At 39.4% G+C, this 24,861-nt stretch overlaps 1 protein-coding gene across 1 annotated transcript in view; it reads left to right on the forward strand.

Moving 5' to 3' along the window:
• The first annotated feature begins 216 nt into the window (after positions 1-216).
• The window catches only part of OSBPL11 (oxysterol binding protein like 11), a 33,275-nt gene continuing 8,630 nt past the window's right edge, over positions 217-24,861 (forward strand). Inside the window, exons 1-9 of the mRNA XM_008922946.3 lie at positions 217-292; positions 8,691-8,759; positions 9,456-9,631; positions 10,424-10,503; positions 11,504-11,686; positions 15,250-15,451; positions 19,679-19,824; positions 21,845-21,985; positions 23,895-24,393. Coding sequence (XP_008921194.1) covers positions 8,698-8,759; positions 9,456-9,631; positions 10,424-10,503; positions 11,504-11,686; positions 15,250-15,451; positions 19,679-19,824; positions 21,845-21,985; positions 23,895-24,393 — 1,489 coding nt within the window. The 5' untranslated portion in view covers positions 217-292; positions 8,691-8,697. The remainder of the gene's footprint in view (positions 293-8,690; positions 8,760-9,455; positions 9,632-10,423; positions 10,504-11,503; positions 11,687-15,249; positions 15,452-19,678; positions 19,825-21,844; positions 21,986-23,894; positions 24,394-24,861) is intronic.

Below are 24,861 nucleotides of genomic sequence, written 5' to 3' on the forward strand. Positions count from 1 at the left end.
AGGAGCAGGCATGTCAGTGTCAGGGGGAAGGCTTTTTGCTAAGGCTATGCATTTTTTTCTTTTTCTTTCCAGGTGTAAATTTTAGAGTTTCTCAATGAGGCTGGAAATCTCTAATCTTGGTTAATGTTTAGGCATTGCCAGATCAGTTTCCCAAAGAGCCCAGTTCACACTGCAAAAGTTGGTTTCATTTGTTGCATGGAGATGCATCAGAAAGCATGAGATCTGCTGGGTGGAACTGCAGGATGCTGTATGAAGGAGGTGATTTCTGACTCTGGCTCCGACTTCCTCTGTGGTAATACTCATACATTATTAAAACTGCTTTTCCCCTGTGATCACAAACTGTGTTCCTCTTTTTCTTGAATGCCTGGTTTGGAACAGTTGGCTCTGATTTTGCAAAACTTTCTAAGGGTCATGGCTGCAGCTGAAACCAGCAGAAGCCATGGTTTGAATGTATGAATAAAATAAAATTTGGGCTGCAACTGTCTCAAAGTTATAGAGGCTGAAAATTCACTGTGCCTCAGTTCTCTATATGCAAAATGGAATGACAATGTTTTCATCCTTTTATTGTTCAGTATATGACTCCTTCATAAGGGTCCATGGCAAGCACAAGAGAAGAAAACCACAAGAAAACTCATTACTAGTGCATAAGTGACAAATGAATAATACCTTATACTCATTGCATGATGAAAAGGAGCACTTTTTTTAATTACCTCTTCTCTGGGAATTGCTGGCCACTTAAAGCATTGTACAAGAAAGTAGTCCTGCTCTCTTTATGTGTTGTCATAATCATAGGTGGTTAACATGTGCTTTCTTAATTAGAGTTTAAACTTTCCTAACATCTTATGCCTCAATTTAAATGTAGGAATATTTTTGTTTAATTTCTCTGTGTCCAAGAATTATAGTATAATTTGGAAAGCCAGCCAACACTACTACATCCTGACTGCTCCCCTAGGTTTGGTCTGACCTGAGAGGTTGCAGAGAGCACATGCTGGTCCATTGGCCAACTAGAAGGCATTTACTTGTGTTGAATCCTGAAGTGCACCACTTGTAACTGTTTGCCTGCTAGACTTCACAGTAATGGCCATTGCTTCTTGAGTTTTGTGGTTCACACAGGTTTTTGTCTGTATTTCTGAATATTTAGATAACATTAATTGACAACAGTCAAGTAAGTGTGTTCTTGCCTGCTTGAAAGGTGGTAATAAATTGTTATGCTCAGTATTGAATCTGAAATGTTGCAAAAATCTGAGGTAGCTGATCAGTATATTAACTTCCATTTCAGTGTTTTATTGCTGCAGAGTCCAGGACAGCAATGTGTACTTGTTAGTATAATCATTTAAAAGTCATAATCAAAAAAAAAAAAATCTCAAACCTGCAAAGGCATATCTGTATATTTCTGGTAGGCTAAGAGCTACTAGACTAGAAGCAGAGCAAAATGCCCTGGGATGGAATGTGTAGCAAGCTGAACCATGTTGGACTGTGCCTAAGAGTAACTAAGTGATACAGAGGTTTGCTTCACCACTTCCTGTGGATAGTGCTTACCAGGATCCACTGCTTTCTGAGGTGTCATAGGTAGCAGATCATCAAAAACTGCCAAGATGCTCATCTATCAGTGCTTGCCTTGTCTGTGTTATATCAGTACTGTTCACGGGGCAGAACAGCTTTAAGTTGACTGCTTGAGCTTTCTGAAACTAGACATCAGGTGAAAGTTTTGAGTTTTGTAATAGTAATATGTGAAACTGTGCATTATGGTGTGCTGATGTAAACTGGTAACATAAATGGTAGCAAAGGTGCAGGCAACAATTATTTGACCGAGATATCAAGTGGGTAGTTCAGACCTTTAGAGGTGCTGCTTTTTCATATGCTCCAGCTCTAAAATGTTGTTGGCTGAATCTACAGTTATTTTTTTCCAGCTATATCATTGCAGAACAATCTGCAGGGTTGGCTACTGACTCTTGGGTCCACTTTCAGTTCTGTTCTGCTGACGCAAATCCGCAAATAAATTGTATGTGAGTGGAGTTCTTGCTGACTTGAGGAGTTCATCTATGTGTGAGACAAATTGCTTAGCTGAATCTCACTGCAATTTTTTCCAGGCAGACGTATTGTGAGAGCTAAAGAGCTCTGTAAATTATGAAGTAGTTAAATAATCAGTTTTACAGTTGTTCAGTGAGAGCTACTTATTAATTAAATATTATCCGTTTTCTTTTTTCCATTTGCTACTCTGTAAAAGTGTTACAATTGTATATCATTGACCTGTGCCATTAACGCACAAAAGAGGAGAATCAAATACAAGTTTAGTTAAGATGGTTTTAAAACAAAAACCTGTAAGCTTGATTTAGCGTTCCCCTTGAGAACTAGTATTGATAGAACTTGAGGTGCAAACACAACTACTGTGTTCATAACAGGGGTTGGGGAGGCTGGGCCATGGGAGAGCCCCTCTACTCCTGGGCAGGAAGCCTGGGCTATGTCATGACAGCTCTGCCACACCCTTTCTTCCTGGCAAGCCTGCACTGCTCTTCCAATGCATGTCTGTACTCCCAAGGATTTACAGGACGGTGTGTTAGGATCAGTTTTTATATCTGATGAGGATGTGTGTGTTGCTAGCACGCTTGCAGCCAAGCGGTGTTCCAAAGTATCCCCAGGGTCTACTGTTGATGTTCTTGTGATAGTGTTGGACCGCTTTTCCTTGCACTTGTGTTCTTGGTTTCTAAATTTATAACTGAGTAGTCAAACACATGAGCTGAAGAACAGGAGCTCTGCTGCCACTTTACAGTTCCCTGTAGGGCACTGCTGATGAATTGCACAGCAAGGTTAGATTTTTTTTTTCTTTTTTCCAAAAGCTGTTTGGAAAAGCAGAGGTAATGTATTGATGTAGATACTCTGTAAGCAACCGATGCTTCTGCCTTACCTTGTTAGGGGTACTGGGGAGCCTGCTTTTGCACCACTGAGCTGTGGGACTGGAGTGTGCTTAATTTGGTGGTGGTTTCTTGGGGGCAAGTCATCTTTGCAGTTGCAAAAGACATGCCCAAACTGTCTATTGCTGACATAGTTGTTTGGGATTTTTTTCCCCCTTTTTATTCTCCCCTACACTTCCCCTCTGTGTAAGGAAAAGGGGAATCAGTGCATTGTAGATAAGCACTTTGCAGTGCCCAGTGAGCAAAAAACAGGCTGTTGCCAACAGTGACCCTGTGGGCAGACAGAGACGAACAAGTTCAGTGAAAATGGTTATTGCTTTTTCCAAACTGTATAGTCAAAATCACTAATTGGTTTGCACTCTTACAATCCCAGTTTCTTTCTTTTCTTTTCTTTATGCTTTGATATCTTTTAATATGAAGATGGTCTCTTTCACCAGAATTTTGCATTTTGCTGTGAGCTCAGTAGGAAGAAGTGTCTTCCCTTGGCCAGGGTCCTAAGGCACCATGTTGGTGCTGGCAGCTCTGGAGGCTGGATCCCCCTTCAGGAGCCCTCCCTGATATCTGCATGGGCTGGATCCCCCTTTAGGAGCCCTTCCTCGCATCTTCATGGGCTGGATCTTCCTTCAGGAGCCCTCCCTGACATCTGCATGGGCTCCAAATTCCTGGCCATCCTTCCTGCTGTGAGCAAATCCACACATACTTGGATGCTGCTTGTAGTCAGGCCTTACGCAAGTCTGTGGGGAAGCCTTTGGCAGCTGCCTCTGCTCTTCAAGCAGCTGTTGGGTCTTCAGAGACTTGGCTGCTCAAAGTATCCCACGTGGTGCTGTCTGGGTCCCAGCAAAATTAAAATCATCTGAAGGGCAGTCTTGGAACTATTGTGTAATGGCTTTCCAGATGGGTGTAATTTTGCGCCACTGCTTGCAGTGATTTGTTTGTGGGGGGCTTTTGGGGAGAGCTGCATGTGAGGTGTATGAAAAAAGGGTGGAGAAACCTTTTGCATCGCTGTTTCTTCTAGGAGAAAATGTTGTCCCAGTACATGTCAGGTGTGAGCCTGGGTGTCTTGGCAGAAGCTGCTGAAAGACGTCATTGTGGGACTGCTGTTCCTCAGTATCTGTTCAAGGCTTGGGTGCTGCATGTAAACAGGATACAGGGGAATTTGGCCTGACTGTCACTATCTTGTTTCTCCCCTGGGACAAGAGACCACCCTGCAAGGCACTGACAGCTGCTGCAACTTAAAGAGTCATGCTAGAAAAGGATGAGTAGAACTAGAAAAGGATAAATAAGCTAACAATGATCCTTTGTGAGTCCTTTATTCTATTGTATTTTAGTGACATGTAGATATGTAGAAATCCGGCTTGTGGGAAACATCTTTGACTTAGGGGATGGATAGTTTTCTAGAACGAATATGAACGGATGTGTAATTGTTCATAGAATTCTGTCATTTGCTTAGGTGGACAGTTTCAGTCCCTCTCATAATATTTATAAACTAAACAAGTGTGAGAAATGGGAAGTCAAGTTCAGTGGTGTTCAACATTTTGGAAAAAAACCCAGATTTTAGGAGGTGGTGGTTGTGCTGAGCTGGAGTTCAGATGTTTCTGAGACAAGTTTCTGCATAATTTTTTCCTAGGTTGTGATTTGTATAGTATCCTCACTTAAAGTCACTTAAAGTAGCCCAGCAAAGTTAAAATAAATTTTATTTTTTTTTTAATCCTTAAGGCTATGACATGTCTGTTGCAACATTTCCTTTCTTTGACAGGACATGTGAATTTCAACAGAAATGGGGCCTTTAGGAGTTGTTGACTCATTATTGCTGTTCCTCTGACAATCTGAGACTGTGATGAGCCTTTTGGATAGCAACAACAGCATCTTGGCTATGGAAAGATACACATACCCATGGGTGCATGTACATGCATGTAGGGCAACACTGTGAATGCAAAGGTCTTACTAAAGTTGGGAAAAATCCCAATGTAGCCAGGCTTCAGTGTCAGTGTTGAGATAAGTTGTTCAGTGTTTTGTGTCAAGTTCACTTCCAAAATCTCTTTGGTAGAAGTCAAAAACCCCAATGTGGGGAATTGTGCAGGCTTTTGAAGTGCATGGGTGACTTTGAAACAGGTTTTACCAGCACAGTTTCTAATGAAACAATTGTAAGGGCTGTAAGGACAACCTTACTCATATTTTACAAACTGTGGTTATCTGTGAGTAGAGCCACTGCCTGAACCTCAACCTCTTGTTCCCAAAGTCTACCATCTTAAAGCCTTTTGTACTGCTCTGTAGAGCTTTGCTGTTAATTCCATACTAGTGAAATATTACTGGGTTTTCTGTGGTTGTTTTTTGGAATTTTTTTTAGAATATTAACTGTCTTACAATACTGCTTTAGCAACAACAAATATCTTAGTTTAACTTTTACTGCAGAGACACTCATCTTAAAATTCTTGAAGAAATGCTCTAGTTATAATCCCTGACCTTGTTCATAAGTAATACTGAGAATATTTTCCAGTATTCATAGGAAAGTACTAGTGCTTACCCAGAAGATTAGGAGGTTAACTGTAGTTCTGTCCTGTGTTGTGTGCAGTTATGGAATTACTTTTTGTGAATTGTGATTTGCAGACTGGATTTAGATTTCTTCAGTGTATAAAATTGTTATTTAAAAACAAGCCTTAGTTTAAATGTTGAAAATTCCCTGCCCAACGTGGTGTGGGAATTTGTGCTCAGATAGTCTGAGTAGTGCCTATAAGGTCTGTGCTTTTACTCTTATATTTGGTTATTTGTTCACCCCTCGGCCCTTATGCTGTCACGGGAAATATTTGCAGTATCAGCCAAGTTTTTCCTTACCCTTGCCAGGCAGGCGGTCTGTTACTGGCATGGGTGCTAAAAGTTTGTCCAGCCTTTGGCAGGGTGAAAGCCAAATACAGTCTTTTGGGTTTGTGCAGTTCTAATGCAGATGCATGAGCACAATTAAGGAGGAAAATAATTCAATCGGTATTGTCCAAGAGGCGGCTCATTTAGCAGGGACCTCTTCTCATGCTCCATCTCTTTGGACTTTGGCTCTTCTAATGTCCTCCTAATCTCCCACAGTTTAGTCTCATCCCTGGCAGTGAGTGGGAGGTACCTGCTGAATGTACTTCTGGGCTTCACCTTGTCCATTGAGTTATAGCTCTTCTGTTTGAGATATGGGGTTTGGGAACCCCCTGTGTGAAGAGTCAGGGATTCTGGAACACAGCTGGTTGGTGTGTTTAACATCATGCACTCGTGTTCATTTGCTGCAAAGTGCTCCTTTCAGATTGGCAGTGCTCACATTGCTGGGGGTGACTGGCTTGTTTGTCCTCAGTCACTTTTTCAGACTTCTGTGGGGGGATGTTTTCAAAGCCTTTCAGTTGAACCCTCCAACTTTTGGGACTCATGAGGCTAGAGATAGAAGTTTTTGAAGAGGAGGCAATGGGAGAAATTTGGGTATAGTCAAAATGAAAATCCAAGTGAAGAGGAACATGCAGATGAAGGCAAAATGTAGTCAAGTGGTCATTTGATATGGAAGTACATCACCAGGAGAGCTGCACTCCCTGCTACAGTGGCTTTTTCCTTTTTCCGAAGACTGACAAAATCAGCCATCTCATATGTCAAAAAGAAAAATGGTCAAATGATTTTAATCAAAGACTTTAATTTCCCGTTGTCAGATGAGTGGACTTCCCTGGGCCATACACATAGGTGTGCTGTATTCACTGCAGTCCGAAGTTACTTTTCTAATTTTTCTTGGGTTCTGTTAAAGGTTCCTCTGATTTAGGCACTTCAGTTAATGGGAGAGCACAGTGCCTCTAGCCCGAATTGCAGGGTTGTGTACGATGTCTCATTGAAAAGCAGGAGTGAAGCTTGCATTCACTAAAACTGAAAAACAATTAGCTGTGACTAGGGACGATTTTCTGACGATTAAAACCCAAGCTCATACATTTTTATGACTATGCAATCTCATAACATTCAGCTAAATTAAGGCAGCGAGGAAGTCTAAACTGTACTTCCCTTGTATGCCAATAATAACAAATGAGAGGCGTCTGCAGAGGATGAGTTTGATTATGTCTCCTTTAGCTTTTCATACATTTTCATACATTTAAAATACACGATAGCCTGAACACCCTCTGCTCTCCTTGGTTTTACTTTTATCCTTAGTAACACTTAATGAGCTATTAGAAATTAAATTCCTAGATAGTCCTACTGGCTGCTCTCCACTGCAGGATATTACTGCAATTCTGATTGTTACTGTAGTAGCTAGAATGTGTATTTTTGCTTTTAAATCAGTAACTTGTTTTTCCTTAAAAATATATACATTCTTGCATCTCTTGTTTGAGTAGTAATACGGAATGAGAGTGATTTACTCTGTTGCTGTTTTCATTAGTGTCGTCCTAAATGGCTTCCCTTAGGGTGAAACAGTGTAACATTACATTTATCAAATTGGCAGGTATCTAATTAATCTGGTGATACTGACACTGTGTATAAACGAGGTGTAGAAAGCAGCTTCAGCTGTTATTTGAAATTTACTTCCATACTTAGTCAAACTACGTTTGCAACCAAGACCCACTAATAGAGATGATCCTTTGGCTGTAGTAATCCTGTTTTTCCCCACTTTTCCCCTTTCGCTGATATGGCACTACTTTGACCTTTTTATGACCAAGACAGGCTGCTGCTCCATTGGACTCTGAATAATTTCATTTGATCTTCAACATACTATGAACTACCAAAATTTTAACTTAAAATCTAAATAAGATTAGTTAAATACAATTTTTTTAAAAAAAATCAAATAATGTCTGATATTTGGGTCACTGTTTCAATTCTTCATTGAAATAATAGGAACTCCTCATGCTGGAGACCTGAATTGTCTATCCAAGAGTGTGTTCTTCACTGTAGGATTATGCCCTGCTGTAAGAGGCGAGGGCATTGAGGTGGCATTTCTAGAACTGTGGGAACATACAGCATAAAACAGGTCTTTAAACTGTGATCTTAAAGTGAGTAGTTTGTAGCCATAGCACTTGTAAGCCTTATTTAGGGCAACTGATTTTCAGAAGCAGCAATGTATTTTGCCTGTATATGCAATGCCAAAATGACTTTGATGGATTCTCATTTTTGGTGGATGTTGCAAGTTCAGTCTTTGAAAAAGAAACTACCTGATTTTCCTGTCAGGCCAGAGGAGGAGATGTTTTGGCTCCTGCTTTAGATTTCAGAATATGTTGATGTGACTGCACCTGCATGTTGTGTTCTGTAGAACATCTGTTTGGGAGTGTGACTGTTTGTGCAGGGAGAAGGGTGCTGGGCATTAGGGATTAATAACACCACACTGGTGTAGGACCACCTGTGGACTGTTTTGGTTGGTGACCATGATAAAGGTTCTGTTGAAAAGCTTGTGAAAGTGAATTTTGTTCAGGCGTCCAAAAATAGAAAGCTTGCTTAGAAGAGGGAGTGGGAACCAGAAGCAGCATGGATACTAAGTCTTTAATTACCTGAAACTTGTAAAAATGTGTCCAGAAGTGCCTGTTGAATAAAACAAGTATTGCTGAAGCTAATTATGATTTGAAATTATTTGGAATTCAGTAAATATAGTTAAAATGTCTTTAAGAAATTATTTTAGGAACGAGACTGGAAAATCTGTGAGGTGTAGCTTTATTAAAATGATAGTGCCCTTCTAAAAATGAAGATGAAAATTCATCATCTGAGAATAGATGATGATGATCAGAAGCTGGGAAGATCTAAAATATGTTTACTGTTGGCTGATTGCTTTTCTCTCTCTTTTGATAGTGATCACATGGAAAATATTTATGGCTACTTAATGAAATACACCAATCTTGTCACTGGCTGGCAATATCGGTAAGTCTTTTATGGTGCTTTTTGGTAATGTTGGTCTCTGCAGCATCTAAATGGTTTCAGATTTTTTTAATAATACTGGGATTTCCCTATTTCTCTTAGACAAACTTTTTGCAAGAGTCTTATGCTTTTCTCAGTATAGATTAAGCTAATGTGTATGTGAATTATATTTGTACTAAGACATGAATAAAAAAAGGCGTAGGAAGCAGTTAACTCATTTGGTGGCTTGTAACTAAGCTTGTATGTGTAAAAAGCGTTTACAGCATTAGGGTTTTTGTCCTTTTCCATTAAAAAATATTGTCTTTGTGTTTGCTGTTGAGTCTTCAGCTTTATGCTAAGTCATGCCATCATTAAAAAAAATATTGAAGACTTCTTTACTTCAAATTCAAACAAGCTTTTCCCTTTAGTTCTCCAGGATGTCTGTCTGGCCTGCAATAACTTGATTTTCTATGTCAGGTGAAATTCTCTGGTCAGGTTTCCTGTTTGGTCCTGTTATTAGACCAACACAATGCAACCAAATTAATATTGGAGAGACTACACTGGCCAATTGCCTGACTCAAGTCATTAAGTCCCAATGCCATCTGTGCCAACTTGTAATGAAAGTATTGACTTCTCCCAGTACCACCACCCTCACAAAACAGAAAAAAAAAGGAAAAGGAGCAGGTTTTATTTAGTGTATTTGCTTTGTTGTCATTGCAGGTTTTTTGTGTTAAACAATGATGCTGGCCTGCTGGAGTACTTTGTGAATGAGCAGTCCAGACATCTAAAACCCAGGGGTACCCTGCAGCTGGCTGGGGCTGTCATCTCACCCAGTGATGAGGACTCTCACACCTTCACAGTCAACGCTGCCAGCGGGGAGCAGTATAAACTAAGAGGTAGGACCTGGATTCTTGGGCAGGGGATTCTTCCACTAGGGGACAGTCCTGACTCTCACCTGTGGCTGCTTGGCTGGCCTTGGCTGCACGGCCCAGGAGAGAGAACTTGTTTGCAGACTGCTGCAGTGGGAATTGTGTGCAAAACTTTTCATCCCGCTCTTCTTTATGGATAGTTCCCTAATATTTGGGTTTCATGACCTTCAGAAGACCCAGAACTTCATATGTGTAGAGGGGGGTTTAATCTCCATGTATAGTGTCCTTAAATTGTACTGATTCAAAGTTTCTAAGTCATTGTAGGTGACAGCACTGTGTGGATGCTTGGCAGAGAACTGTATTATTCCTAATGTTCAGCTTGTTAACTGCCTCATGGTGGTTATAAAATCCCATTCTCTGATTTTGTAGGCTACAGAAATCTGGGCTAATAACTTTTAGTATTTCTTTCCTTGTAGGTTTGCTGTCATTTTCTAATTCAGGGTACCTTACTCTTATTCCAGGAAAGTGTTTCATGTTGTTAGCTGATGATATGTGTGAGGGGAGTTATGGTTTGTTGATTTTTTTTTTCCCAATTAATTTTGTAACAAAAAAACAACAAGAAAGAAAGAAAAAGTATATACTATTTATGCTGAACTTGCTTTAGTATTATAGTTATTACATGTGAACAGGTTTTAGATTTAAAAAAAATATTATTTCTCACTGTTAAAATCTTGCAAGTGTTTTAAAGAATGAACCAGTCTTTTTTGTCCCTACTTTGAAATGTCTTCAGACATAATCCTTTTGGTTTACTTTTGTTAGCTACTGATGCTAAAGAACGGCAGCACTGGGTTAGCAGGCTACAGATCTGCACACAGCATCACACGGAAGCTATTGGAAAGGTATGACTGATATTTTCATGGGCAGAAATAATTTAGGCTGGTAGTAGTTGCAAATACAACTATCCTGCCATCTAAGACAAATATTACGAAAGGGCCCATGGTTGGGCTTGAAATTTGTGTCAAAGAACGTTTTTCTGTGTAATAGATGACTTGTAATAGGCATATGCTCTAGGAATGAAACAGAGTGAAGTCCATTAGCCTCTGAAGAGCTGAGTGAGCAGGTGATGCTGAGCTGGTATTTGAACAGGGAGCAGAGATGAAAGATCAGAGTATTAGCCCAGTATTTTTCCAGTGGCCTTGCATGTTTTTTTTTAATGGATGAGGAAACAGGACTTCATGTTGTTGAAGCCCTTCCCTTTTGAGAGCTTTACTTTTTTTTTTTAACCTTTACTTTTCTTCTAAAAACCACTCAACAGCCCACAAATAAATTTAGGATGAATTCCCATGTTTGAGAAGCAAGTCCTCAACACTATATCTGGGTACTGTTGCTAACCAACAATGTGGTGGTTGCAAATACAGTGTATTTTATAGAACCTCCTGATTGGCATAACACCTGTTCTGATACCTGAACAAAGCCTTGCTTTTAAGTTACAATCAACATCTTGTAGCTGGCTTTGTTGTGAGAAATAAGTTCAATTAGTAGTTCTAAACAAAATTCCATTCTCTTAAATGTTAGCTCTATCCTTGCAGGACCTTTTAGGAGTCAATTTCTGGTACTGTTGCAGATCAAGGACTAATTTTCAAGTCAGAGAAGTGATACTTATTGATCAATCCAGTTTCACAGATTGATCCTAATTGGACTGTAAAACAGGGCAACTGGCAGCAGACAGTGCAAAATATTTAGCAGTTGCTACTAATAAGTTATTAGGGCTTTGTCATCCATCCTTACTCTTTAAAAAATCAGGAATTAAGCTGTTCTGCTTTATCTTTCATATTAGAACATTTGTTGATTATTAGGATTAATTGTAAATGTTTCTCAATATGCTTATTTATTCACTAGAACAACCCTCCTCTGAAATCTCGCAGCTTCTCTCTTGCATCCCAAGGAAGCGCCAACTCTCCTGGTGTGCAGAGAAGACCCAGTCAAAATGCAGTTTCCTTCTTCAGTGTTGGACATCACAGATTGCCAGCAGGAAAAAGAGTTCCCATTATGCAACCAGATCACCTTGTAGATGTTAGAGAGGTTTGTATGCTTTAAATTATCTTACAGTTTTTTGAGAGAGCTGTCATGTTGTTTGTAGGATTGTGCAGAAACCTGCTAGTCTTAGTTGGATGTATTGTCAGTAGCATGTCCTAAGCTATTACTGCACAGCTGTGTGAGGATAAGGAACTTGCCTTGGCTAATTGTAGAAGTATGTGGTGTTTATTCTGTGATTTTTGTGCTCTGCAACAGTATCCTGATGCTGAAGATAGAACTATGCATGTTCTCTTCCTTGCAAGTCCTGGCACTACAAGTGACAAGGGAATATCGTTAAGGAGGAAGTATGACATCATATACTGTGATGCTATTATACACTTTTCTTCCCATGTCAAGCTGTGGAAGAACTGACTAAGCTGTGCTTGTATCTCCTGTGACTGAGGAGAAGTTGGTCATGATTGATGTTTAAGAATAGTAATACCACTTTCTGGTATGCTGATTAATTTGGACAAATTGTCTAGGGAAGAGAGAGCAATTCAGAAGCCTGCTTTTTTTTTTCCACTACACATTCAGGTGTAGTCTATTTTGGGGGGAAAAACAGAAATAATTACTTTTCCATCTTGAGTGACAGAACAGACGGACTACTGGTTGATGGAACTTGTGAATATTTACGGGGTAGATTTTAGACCTTAGAATCTGTGAATCTCTCTGTTCACAGCAGACTGTTCTTGCAGATGTCTTGCAAAAGGGTAACTGCTGACATCCTGTTTTTATCCTCTAATAGCAGTAAAGTCTCCAATAGTACTAATGCAGAGACATGTGAAATCCTGCCAGGTACTCAGGAAAAATTCTAGCATTCCTCTGGCTTCTGTGTTTTGTAAGCTGTTTCATCTGCTTTATCTTGTGAAAGAGAAGTTTGTCTTCCGAATTCATTTTAGAACTGAAACCTTATAGGCAGTTGTTTTTCAGTTTGATTTTCAAGTTACCTCTTACTTGTGATAAACTTCTTAGTAGTGTGGTGCAACACTTACAGCATTTGGTGAACTTAAATAATACTTTCACTTTCCTACCTATTACATGAAAGCAGTGACAAGATAGAATACGGCATTAATATTTATAGAATTGATGCCAATAGCTCTCTGAGCAGTGTTTCTTTTTTGTTGTTATTGTATTTTGGTGTTTGAGAAGCTGCCTTTAAATGAGGTAGTATTTCAGAAATGGCTTTTTCACTTTTTGACTTTTCGAAAGGTGATATGGCATTCAAAATTTTAGGGAGGAAAGGTACGTGTGTGTGTGAGCTGGAGCACTGAAGCAGTGGCTTGCATTCTCTAATTGGGATTCTCACTGGGTGGGAAGTAAAGTGGAATGATTTTTCTTGGCATTGCAAAGAGCACAGGAAACTATTTATGCTCTCTCTTGATTGCTACTGAGTTGGGAGACTCAGCATGATTATTTACCAACTTCAAAATTTTTGACCTGTACAGATGAAGAATCCTCAGTAGTAACAGCTTTTCTCAATGTTAGTTTGCTTGCCTTTTTTTTAAAGCTAAAATGCTTATTAGATACAATGCCTACTTTTTTATTTAAAGATATAGTTGAAATACTTCAAGGGCAGGTACGCGCCTGTTACACCTGAGCATGATACAGCTTCAATACTTACAAATTCTGTTTGAGAAGCTGTGGGAAGAGCAACTTCTCTTTCAAAGGATCTGCTGGCTGCATGGTGACCTTTTTTGATTTTCCTATGAATTGCTCTATAGCTGGGCCTTCTGTCAGTCTCTTTCCCTTTTACTTCCCCTCGTTCTTGGCTGAATATGTGTCACGCTGCTGACTTGGATACCTTGCAAAGCAGGAGATTTAAGAGGATCTTTATGCTGACTTGCACTAAATGCAGGTGTATGTGTTTGCAAAGTGAGAACAATTGCCTGTAAACTTCTCATTGATATTGCATTTTTAGTCACAGTGCTTTTCATCTTCTTGCACTACTTTATTTTTTTTTTTCCAAATCTGAGTGTATAAATAGGAAAAAACTTAGGACTGTTCAAAGTGTGTTGGTTGGAAGGGGAGATGTGCCTATTTGAACTGCAATGCTCAGCATAGCATGGCTTGTCCTGTTGTCTGACCTGATGCTGGAATGAAGTGCTTGGGTCCTACCACATAGTAAATTACTAACAGTGAAGGTCACCAGAAGGATCATCATGATTTGTCAGCTGACTATCTGTGGATTTTGGTTTTTTTAATCCAACACACTTTTTCAAAGTACTGGAAAAAAACTGCACACAAAGACTTTTATCACGTTCATGACTGGAGGAAAAGGAGACATATGTTGTGATAGCAGTGGTGTGTTTGCATAGACAAGGCTGTATATAATTATTTTACTAGCTTTCTGCCCTGTCAGCTCTAAGGCTGACTCTGCACAGTTAAACACTTCCAAAGAGCCAATGCTCTGTGCATTCACATGCTACATACCAAGCCCTTAAGTGTTCCAAATACCACATACCGTGACCTTGGATGAATACATGTTCCTTAAGTATTGCATAAAATCTTAAAATAGTTCCTAGAAGGGATTGCAGGCAGAAGTACTGAAAAAAAAATCCAGTAAGATACTGCTAGGATTGGTGAATTAAAAAGCTACGTAGTGCTGTAGCAGTTATAAATGCATTAATGCACCTTAGATTCTTTAAAGAAATTCTGCTGCTGCTCTGCTAAATCAATCTGTCTTTACATTTAACTCAACTGCCAGAACATGTAATGATTACAGAGCAGTGCTGTCCAGTTACATTGATATTTGTTGTTCTGCCCCAGAAAGGGGACTAGCATCCCTGTGATTCAAAGATCAGGTAATACTGTGTTTCTGTGAGTGCTGCTTGGTGGCTGGTGTGCTTTGCAAAGCACATGTGGGCAAATGTTGTTACAGATTCTGTGATTTAAGGGTGTGGAGCTCTGTGTGAGGGCAGAAGGGAGCTTGGGGGGGAGAGCAAGGTGGACAATGACAACAGGACAACTGCAATTTGAACACATAATGAAGATGAAAATCCTGCTGGCTTTCTCCCCTCTCTGCAAAGTACATGGTAAGATAGTGATCCTGACTGTGGTGTCAGTGCAGGCAACAAATGATAATCCTTTATGGTTTGAGCCAAAATGAGTAATGTGGATTTTTCCTTTGAAGTACTGCATCTGTTCTTGTAGGGAGTGAAAAGATCTTTATACCCACAGATAGCAGAGCCTTTTCCAGTCTGTGCAGAGCACGGAGTTTAATTACTTCTCACGCAGAGTGCATGTGGGGTTCCCCTCATCCTTATCAACTAGGCATGAAAGTGTTGATATTTGTTGCAGCAAGTCTCATGTTCAAATTCCTTCTTTTTTGAATGACTTCGATTATTCTTTTGCTTGTTAATAAGGTGCCATGTATTGCCATGGGAATTTCATTATGCATTTAATGACTCTGTAGTAGCTGCATCAAGAAAACGAAGTACAGTTACCTTGGCATACATCTGTTACCTTGTAGTTTTATTGTCATAAAATCATTTGGGATCCTCTGTGTGCACAGCTGAACACGTATCACACAGCACTTCCACCCCCTGGTAAGTGACTGTTTTGTTTGGCAGATGATGTCTCAGGCTGAGGGCCAGCAGAGAGACTTGATCAGGAGCATAGAATGCCTTCCTGTCTCCGGTCACCTTACGTCCTTGGATCAAGACCTGTTAATGCTCAAAGCAACTTCCATGGCAACCATGAACTGCTTAAATGACTGTTTCCATATTCTCCAGTTACAACATGCTTCTCAGCAAAAGGGATCCTTACCAGCAGGTGGGTATAGGTGCACACAGAGAGCAGAACTCTGTAACAAATACAAATCCTTCCCTTCTTGCAGAAAGGTTCATTCCACTGAATCCATTTTCACATGGGCAAAGAAAACTGGCTTCTTATGAGTTTTTCCAGAGCCTAACTTGCTTGTGTTGGGTGGAACTCCATGCATGTTATGTTTTTGTTTTTGTTTTTAAATATATATAGTATATTCTATCAAAAAGTCTGTGGCAGCAGCTGCATAAATATAACATCTAATTGTTGTACAGCATCTTGCAGCAGAGTAAAACTACATAAGGCACCACATCACGAAGACTGCCTTTGGGATGTACTGACCTCTCAGGAAAAGTAACAGTAGAGTGGGAATTTTGTGGAATTGCAGAAAATAGGATGTATAGTGTCCAACACAATTCTGTCAAATGTCATAGGTTTGTTGTTTGGGTTTTTTTATTGCACACTAAATAACTACTATAAGCATTTACATGTGTGTAGCTTCCATTTCTAGTTAAACATTAAAACAGCTCTACATTTGCACAGGTTATTATTAATGTTATTAATATATCAGTATTCTTGTTCTGAGTTACTGTCCTAGTCTAAACCATGGCCTGAGACAAGTGTTGCATTCCATTCTGAGACCAGAACAGACTTGTAGGCCAATGCAAATTGCTTAAAGGTTAAGAAAAAAAGAAAATATCTTTTAATAAACAACTGACCACCCCAACAAACAAACCCCCTACAAACCCCAAACCTTACTGCTCATGGGTGTGGAGTATGTCCATTCACAGACAGCAGACAAATATGTTGCCCTGTCTGCACAATTGATCACTTCTGTGCAAGTAGGATCTTAGCAGATTGTTCTGCCTAATTCATGTGCAGTGTATGGAACTGAATGTGTTCGTTGTTTGTAAATTCTACATTTTATTGTGCCTTTTTTCATTTGTGGCTTTTTGTGAGCAAAAAGCTTTTGAGGATTTTCAAATGCTTCTCTTGCACAACAGATCTGTAGATATGGTAAGTATGTAACAGAGTATACTCATAAGTTGTCTCTTGCCTTATCTTTCCCATATTCCTCTCATATTAGTGGTGCCTGCTTTGCCAGGGCATATTATTTTAGAGCTGTAGTTAGTTTAGCTTCTAGGATAAAAAAATATGTCCTATAAAAGTATTAAAACTATATAAAAAGAATTTGTGATTGTAAAATCACCACAGGCATTAAAAGAGGATATGTAAATAGGATGAATTAACTTTTTTACTGTATTTCAGTTCAACATTTCATTTTAAAAGTGAAAAATTGGATGGCACCTCTCCAAACCTCTGTCCGAACTCTGAAGTTACTCACACTGAAAGAACTCTTCCTATTCCCTTTGAATTTTTTTGACTATTGATGAATAACAGTGGGAGGTGCATATCAGAAGTATTTTTGTTTTGGCATTTTCACATGTGCACTACTAAGATGGTTCTTTGACTTGTGTCTGGGGACATAAGTAGGGTCCAGTGAGCACCACTGTAACAACTTAAGAAGAAGATAGCTTTGTATTGTTTTTTGGGGGTTTTTTTGACAAGTGTTATAGATTTATAATTTTTTAAACTGTACGGGTAGAAGCTTAGTTGACTGACTGCTGTTCAGTTGGTATCTGCCTGTTAATGTCCAAATCTAAAAAAATTGCTTGGAGATGTCCAACTCTTGGATATCCTAAGGAGATGGATGGAGAGGGGAGGATCAACAAATTGGATGATGCATTACTGGGACCAGAGTTAACAATAGACCGCTAAAAGAATGCATGTTCCTTTCTGCAGCCTTCCACACTCACCCCTGCTGTGGCCTTTCTAGAGACACCATAATACACTTGTTCTTTCAAGGATTGCAAAGAATATTGTTATTATTATCATCATTATTATTATTATTAAAATCCATGTAGCTTAGGTTTCTCCTCTTAACTCAGGAGGGATACTTCTGGTTCAACTGGCAGAGCCTTTTTGGAGGGCTCAGGAGTTAATATAGAAAGAAAAAGAGTTGTAGCTTAATTCAAATGTTGCAGGAGGCTTTTCTATATTTAAATGTAGGAAAACATAACATGAAAAAGGAAAAGTTTGAATCAAACTGTTCTATCTAATAAAATATATACAAGCACTATATAATCTTAGTAGGATCAGAAAAGCAGGGCATCATGCTTCACCTAGACATGACTGAGGTGCAGGAGGAAGTGATGGAGGCTTGTCTAACATAACATCAGTTTTAAACACAAAGTGGAAAGAATTATTTTTGCGTCTGTTAAAGTGGTACTTGACTGTGAAGAATGTCTTGGACAAGTGCTTGTCAGGCTTAAAAAACAAGAATTAGAAATTATGTAAGAGTTCTAGTTTGCTATAAATTGTTAGATGACAAAAGCCACCAAAAAAACAAACAGAAGAGTGAAAATACTGCCCCAACACATTAAGATGTATCATGAATCACAAACTTAAAGATGAACAAGAAAGTTGCAGCTATGAACTTTTTCTAAATTCAACTCAAAAGTGGTGAAATGTACTGGATTGAAAAAAAAAGGTACTTTGTTATCATAAAGGTGAATTGCAGCAACAATTTGCAACACTTGCGGAACAATGCTAGAAGTAAAGGTTCTACACTCTGGGAGGTTTGTGTTGTAGCGCAGGGGAAGTGCTGACACCTGTTTAAAAAGAAATGGGTTGAAGACTTTTAGGGAGGAGGAGATCACGGGTAAGGAGAATAGTTTGTGCCTGTGAAAAATAGTTGAGAGCAGATTTGAATATGATCTTCTAGTGAAAGAGAAGTATTAAGGTGGTATCTTGTCCATTCACAAAGATTAAAACACAGCCTGGTAGCTCAGATCTTTTAAAAATACCCTCCTAAGCGCAAAAATTAAACAGCACATAATTATTAAGGTTGTTTTAAATGTTGCTGATAGGGAATATAAAAGGGAGGCTATTTGTTAAGTTCAAGCTAATATAGAGGCAGTAGTGTGGCTTAAGTGCAGCCTAGACTATGCAGTTAGAGATTAGTGTGTTGAAAGTTAAAGCTTAGAAAGCAGGTGTCATGAAGAGGTTTTAAAGATGAGTAAAACCTTTTCAAAAAGATAAGTGTGACAGTGACAGTCTGAGCATCTTATTTTTTGACTTCTTTGAAACTTCTGTGTAAATATCTTAAACTGCTCAGGAATTCTTGTTTCTTATTAAGTAACAGATTAATGAGTAATAGACTATGAAAATAAACCATCTTACTGTGGGAAAAGTTGTCTTGGCTCAATAGTAAAGCTGGACTTTTATCCTGCCCCAGTATTTTCCTGGTGGAAATGCTGCTGTTTATCTGAATTAAGCTTACTCTGTCTGTTGTGGTTGAGGATGTGACCTAGTTCCCAGTAACAGGGGTCTGGAAATAAAGGACTGTGTAGGAAGAGGAAACAGACACTTTAATATAGGTTCCCAAGCACAGGGAACTTCTATCTGGTGGTAGAAATTCAGGTTTCCTAGTGATTTCTGTGTTTACAACACAGCCAAGATGGTTTGTCAGTTTGTGTATTCTTCAGTAAAAACTGATTGGAATCACCTGTACACTTATTACCCTTTGAAAAAGAATGGAACATTTTTATTATTAATGAGGAACCCAATATGTTCTGATAAATTAACTGGGAGTAACTGGAGATGCTGGAATCATCAGGTGGGTAATAGCCTTCCAAGTCCTGCAGCCTTTTTTTTTTTTTTTGACAAATATTATTTATTCAACAGCGTGTGCTTACCTTTTCTGCAGCTGAGAAAAGACAAGCACCTTCTCCAGAGAAAACACTGACGAAAAACTTCGGCTATATCTCTTTTTAATGTAGGACTGAGCTGGGTTTGAGAAACTGATAAGTGAAAAGCAGCTTTCTTTTTTTTTTTTTGGTACCAGTTAAAGAAAATTGTAAGGGTTACTTAACATTCCTGTGATACTGGGTTCCTCCTGTAGTATCTGATTACACCTTTCATGACACCAACTAGTTTCTCCAGTCCAAGTTGCATGTATTACAGCTCACCAATCGCAGTGTTTGTGCTAATGATCACTGAAGGTGGTGTCTCATTGCACCACCTTTGTTTAGTGGCTGCTGGAGGCATTGGCTGCAGGAGGAGTTGGCTGCTTTCAGCTTATTCCATAAAAAAATAGCTCTTTTTTGAAAAACTGCTGTTTACTGACCTTGCAGAGGATGAGCAAGTTTCAGCGCAAACTTTCTTTTGCTTCAGGAACGACAATCAGTTGGTTGGAACCGAAGATCTCTCTGGCAAACCACTTCAAAAATGGAGCAGCTCAGAATTTCCCAGCAGAGATAAACAAACCAGCATCTGTCAGAGAAGAGCAATCCATTGCAGAGCCCTGCCAGCTAACAAGGGTAAGGTAATGTGAACATCCCATTTCTGTGGGGAATTATTTAGAGGAATATCTGTGAATGTTTCAGTCATATTATGGAAAAATTATTTAATGACAGTTATTCTCATACTTTTGATTAGCTGTGCTGGAGGAGGAGTGAGTCCAGTTGCAGTAAACGAAACTCTCCACTTTGTTTTTTCAACAATTTTTTGCTGCTTTATGTAATTAAACATCAAGTGGAGGGAGCCAGTTGGGATGGTAATGCAAGGTGTTGAAATAGGCAGTATTGCCTTGCATTTTGATCTAAAACAAGTAAATAATGAAGTGCAAAAAACCTAACTGAAATTCATGACACTCTCAGAATGGGCCCAAGAAGAACTGCCTAAGCAGACAAAAGACAAAATTGCTGGTCTCCAGCTATTACATCTCCCTGTCTTTTTTTTCTAGGTCTTGCTGCATCTGTTTTTCTTAATCTGAACAACTCTCATCACTTGACTTCAGGATGGCTTAATGTATTTGAAATACAGCTACAGTCTGTATCATTATCAGCTACAGTCTGAATCGTTATAACTGACAAAATGGATTTGAATTGCAAAATACTAAAGTAAAAAACCGGCAGGGATTATGATGAAGAACATGTTTTCCTAACTAAGCTAGAAAATCATAATTACATTCTCTTTATGCTAGTTGGTTTCACACAGTTGTTTAGCTGAGACTGTGTCATTGTGAAAAGATAATGTGTTGGTTTATGTCTCTGCAATAGCACTGGGCTGTCTTGGAACAAAATCGAAATGGAAAATAATTTTTTCAGTTGCTGCAGTTTATAGTTTTTTAAATGGTTCAGAGTAGTTACTATTAAGTTAGAAAAAGAAAAGAAAAGATGAAACAAAGCTAGGAGCTTTCAACTAAATCACATAATTCCATTCTTCCAATAATTAAGCAAGTTACAGTTTGAGTACTTAATATATACATGGGATATGACTGATGTTATCACTGCCTGTAGGTATTTTCACCTCCCGTAGTTATGATAGCAAACAGCATGGCATCCTTGGAAAGGAGTCACCTTTGTGATACTGCACTTTTCAGATTTGAGTGCTGTGTGAGGGCTTGGCCCTGTGTTTTGGGTAGTTGAGTGTTCATAAATCTGCCTCCAGCCAGGACAGCTGCTCCAGGACAAATGGCTTTGCTTAGGCAGAGGCATACTGCTGCCTTCCTGTGGCATTCAGAGCCTCTCCCTTCTGCATCTGCCTCCCTCCAGCTGTTTGCCCCAGGAGGATGCGGCTCAGAGCCCTAGAAATACCACAGTCCCTTCTGCCTGAAGCGTCTGACTCTCAGCTTGTGGTGTGAGGGTTGTTAAAATGGTGCTGATATAATTTCTACTAATCTGTCTGCTTTAGTTATACAGGCAACCAGCACATGCAGTGTGTGTATGTGTGGGGCTTTGTTGTTGCTTTGTAAAACTGCTATAAGTTACTTTTCCTTTTTCCTTCACTGTTAAATACTGGCACTAGCAGCAATATGATAATGCTTGTGAAGAGCAGCTTGTGAGATGCCAGGCAGGATGGTAGTCATGTAACTAGGAACTACCATTTGATACAGCCTCTGGAATAATGATGGCAATACTGGAAAGGCTGAAATAGTGTGGAGGTGGAGGGATGTTATTGAGGTGGTTGGAATTTCTGGTAGTTTTTGCATTGCTGTTTCTGTGTATGTGCTAGATGCTTGCCATTCTGTGAGCTCATCAAACTTAGAGGAAAACAGGTCATGATTTCTTTTAACTTTTTTTTTTCATGACCCATTGTGGGAGGTGATGAGAAATCTTAGCCTGTATCCTCAAGATGGAATCTGCACTGAATTATCTTAATATCCCTTCAAATTCTTCAGCAGTTGTTTATCTTGTGAATAGATTCCGTTGTGTAGCTCTCTGCAGGGGTTTTTTTAGTCTCTTTTCATACATGGACAGTTAAATACAATCTGAAGTCCTTTTTGAATACTCTCTGGCCAGTCACATCTTTGAGCTGAGTTTATGGCTCTTATTCCAGGAACCTGAAGAAATAAATCCAGATGAGGAGCTGGAGGATATCTGTGATGATAAAGAAGATGATCTAGGAGCGGTGGAAGAGCAGCGCAGTGTTATCTTGCATCTCTTGTCTCAACTGAAACTTGGCATGGACTTAACAAGAGTAAGTATAACTGAAGTGTGAAGACTGGCTGCAGTAAAAGTGAAGTGTCATTTTAAACTCAGCTTCTATATTGTGTTTTATATTAAATTGTGTCCTGTAGCAACTTCAGGTCCCAAGATGTGATGTCCTAGTTTGAGGTAGGTTTAAGAGAAATGGGCTGAGGAGGTGGATTTTCTTTGATGCAACTGACAATATCTTTTCTATTACCTTTTCTTTGTGTTTTCTACTGTGTTTTTGTTGCCTTTCCTGTAATGGCCTGTTTTCTTTCCTGTGATTGCACCTGAGTTTTTCTTGCTGTTTTCTGCAGCCTTCTCATATTTTTCTTTCTGCTTTCCTTCCTTGATCTCTTTTCTGCCTTGATAATGCTTTTTCACTTGCATAAGCCTACAGCTGTATTCATGCTACTTCTGAAAAGAAGTTTTCTTTTTGGTTCCTCATTATTGATCCTCAGACACTTTGCTATTCTCATTTCTGTGTTTGCTTACAAGCAGACACAGAAAAATTAACACTGGAGAGAACTGGACTTGACACTTGAGTGCAAATATCAAAAGCAAGCAGCTTGGAAAAATTAACACTCATTTCCTACTAGATACTTGGGCAGCAAATCTGGGAGAATCGGGCTGCTACCAGCTTAAGTTCAATTCACTCCTGTAAAGATTTCTTACCATAAGCACTAGGCTTTTTTGAAGAAAAAATGGATTTTAGAGTGCCATGGAATGAGGAAAACACTCTCTCTCTTGGAGTTATTTTTTGAAGCTATTTTTTGGGCACTAGCTACATAGCCCCTAGAAACACTTGTATTGGGCAGCTTACATTTCACAACTTGAGAGGGGAAAAAAAGGTGGTATGAACAGGCTCTGCTGTTTGTGGGTCAGACTTAAACCCTGCTGCTTAACCAGGAATTGATTAAGTCATTATTTCACTTATATTGAAGATTGGATTTGGGATAGCTTTTTCTCTTAGTTGGAACAAATTGTCAAGCCCATCTCCCAGTTGTGACTTGTGGCTGTGTATAATGTCTTTAGTTCAGAGCAGGCAGAGTATCAGGGTACTGAAGTGAAAATCCACTTTAATACTCCAGGTTGGTGTTGCAACAACATGGCAAGTGTATTCAGTTTAACAGGCATATTTATTAAGAGTTTTAGGTATGTGCTCTTTCTCTTTGAGTGCAGCTGATTTAAATGGGTTGTCTTGATGTCATGGTTGAGACACCCTGTATTGCTGTTTACAGTAGTTAGTTATGTGGGGTTAGTTCCCACTACAGGGAAGGAAAAGGCTGATGATACCCACAGCCTCTCACTCCACAGTATTGCTCTTGGCTTAGCAAAGGGCAGAACTGCTATTTTTTGTAGTGGTGAATGTAACTGGGAAAGTATAAGGTGCCTCTGCTCAGAGGTACAGGATCAACCTATACTATGCTATTTCTCATGGATGCTTGTTTTAGTTGCTGTGGTGAGAGAGATTCTGCAAGCTCTCCAGAGCTGGCATAGCTTCGCTGCTTTTCTCTCCATTAGACAAATCCTCTCCTAACCTCTGCTCTGAACCTTCCTTGCTATAGTTTGAGTTCTTTCATACTTGTTTTCTCCTCCACAGACATCTGGGACACATTATCTTTTTGCAGCTGTTATATGTTTTTGTTTTTTAGGTTGTTTTTATTTACTGATGCTCAGTCCCTTTTAACATCTTTAGTCCTAATAGTACTCACTGGGCTTTTTTGCCTTGCAAATTGCGTTTCTGGAACCTCTGATCACTGTACTTTGCTCACATCTTACAAGAGGGACAAGAAAGTTCAGTCTGAATGTGTGGTGTCCAAAACAGGACAGAATCCTCCTCTCAGGAACTTCCCTTATAAAATGCCTGTCTCTTCTGTTTTACTTACTAGAGCCTTCTGGGTTTTCTTTTATTCCAGGTGGTTCTTCCCACGTTTATTTTGGAGAAGCGGTCGCTGTTGGAGATGTACGCAGACTTCATGTCCCATCCGGATCTCTTCATCGCAATCACGAACGGCACCACCCCCGAGGAGAGGATGATCCGCTTTGTTGAGTATTATCTCACCTCGTTCCACGAGGGCCGCAAAGGAGCCATTGCAAAGAAACCCTACAATCCCATCATCGGGGAGACGTTCCACTGCTCCTGGAGGATGCCGAAGAGCGACGTAGCTGCTGATGCCGGCAGTAACTTCCCTGCTCACTCCCCCTCAGAGCAAGTAAATCTGTCTAAAGATGTGGAAGGCCAAGCAGAGCTGGACTACTATACAGTAAAATTTGTAGCTGAGCAAGTGTCCCACCATCCTCCTGTCTCAGGGTTCTATGCTGAGTGTGTAGAGAGAAAGATGTGTGTCAATGCCCACGTCTGGACAAAGAGCAAATTCTTAGGAATGTCAATAGGAGTGACAATGGTTGGTGAGGGTAAGTGTAACTTCTGTCTTTTATTCACTTTAGAAGGTTGTTAAAATATTAGTTTGATAGCAGATTTGATGTTATATTCCTCTGGTAGGGGAATACTGCTTGGTAGTTTTGTTTCAAAGACTTCAAAAACAATTATAATAATCTGCTTGCAAAAGATGTGAAAGGGTTTTTAGATTTTTTTTTTTTCCACATACTTCTGGTTTTCCTCTAATCTCTGTGATCTGCAAGACTTAATATATAATCATTGGTGATGTCTTCCCTTATTTTTACTGTTTGCGTATTACAGAAGTTGCTACAAGTCATCATTATAAACAGCAAATTTTCGTATGGGGTGGAAAAATAGATAGGTTTATGCTTTGCCAAAAATCAGGATTATATTTGGAAATAAAATTTTGACTTTTAAACCAAAGGGCAGTTACTGTGATGTAAATTGATATTTATGAATAAATTTGCATCAGACATTTGTTA

Source organism: Manacus vitellinus, unplaced genomic scaffold (genome assembly GCF_001715985.3).
Source record: "Manacus vitellinus isolate BGI_N305 unplaced genomic scaffold, ASM171598v3 scaffold_22_pilon, whole genome shotgun sequence".
NCBI lineage: Eukaryota > Metazoa > Chordata > Aves > Passeriformes > Pipridae > Manacus > Manacus vitellinus.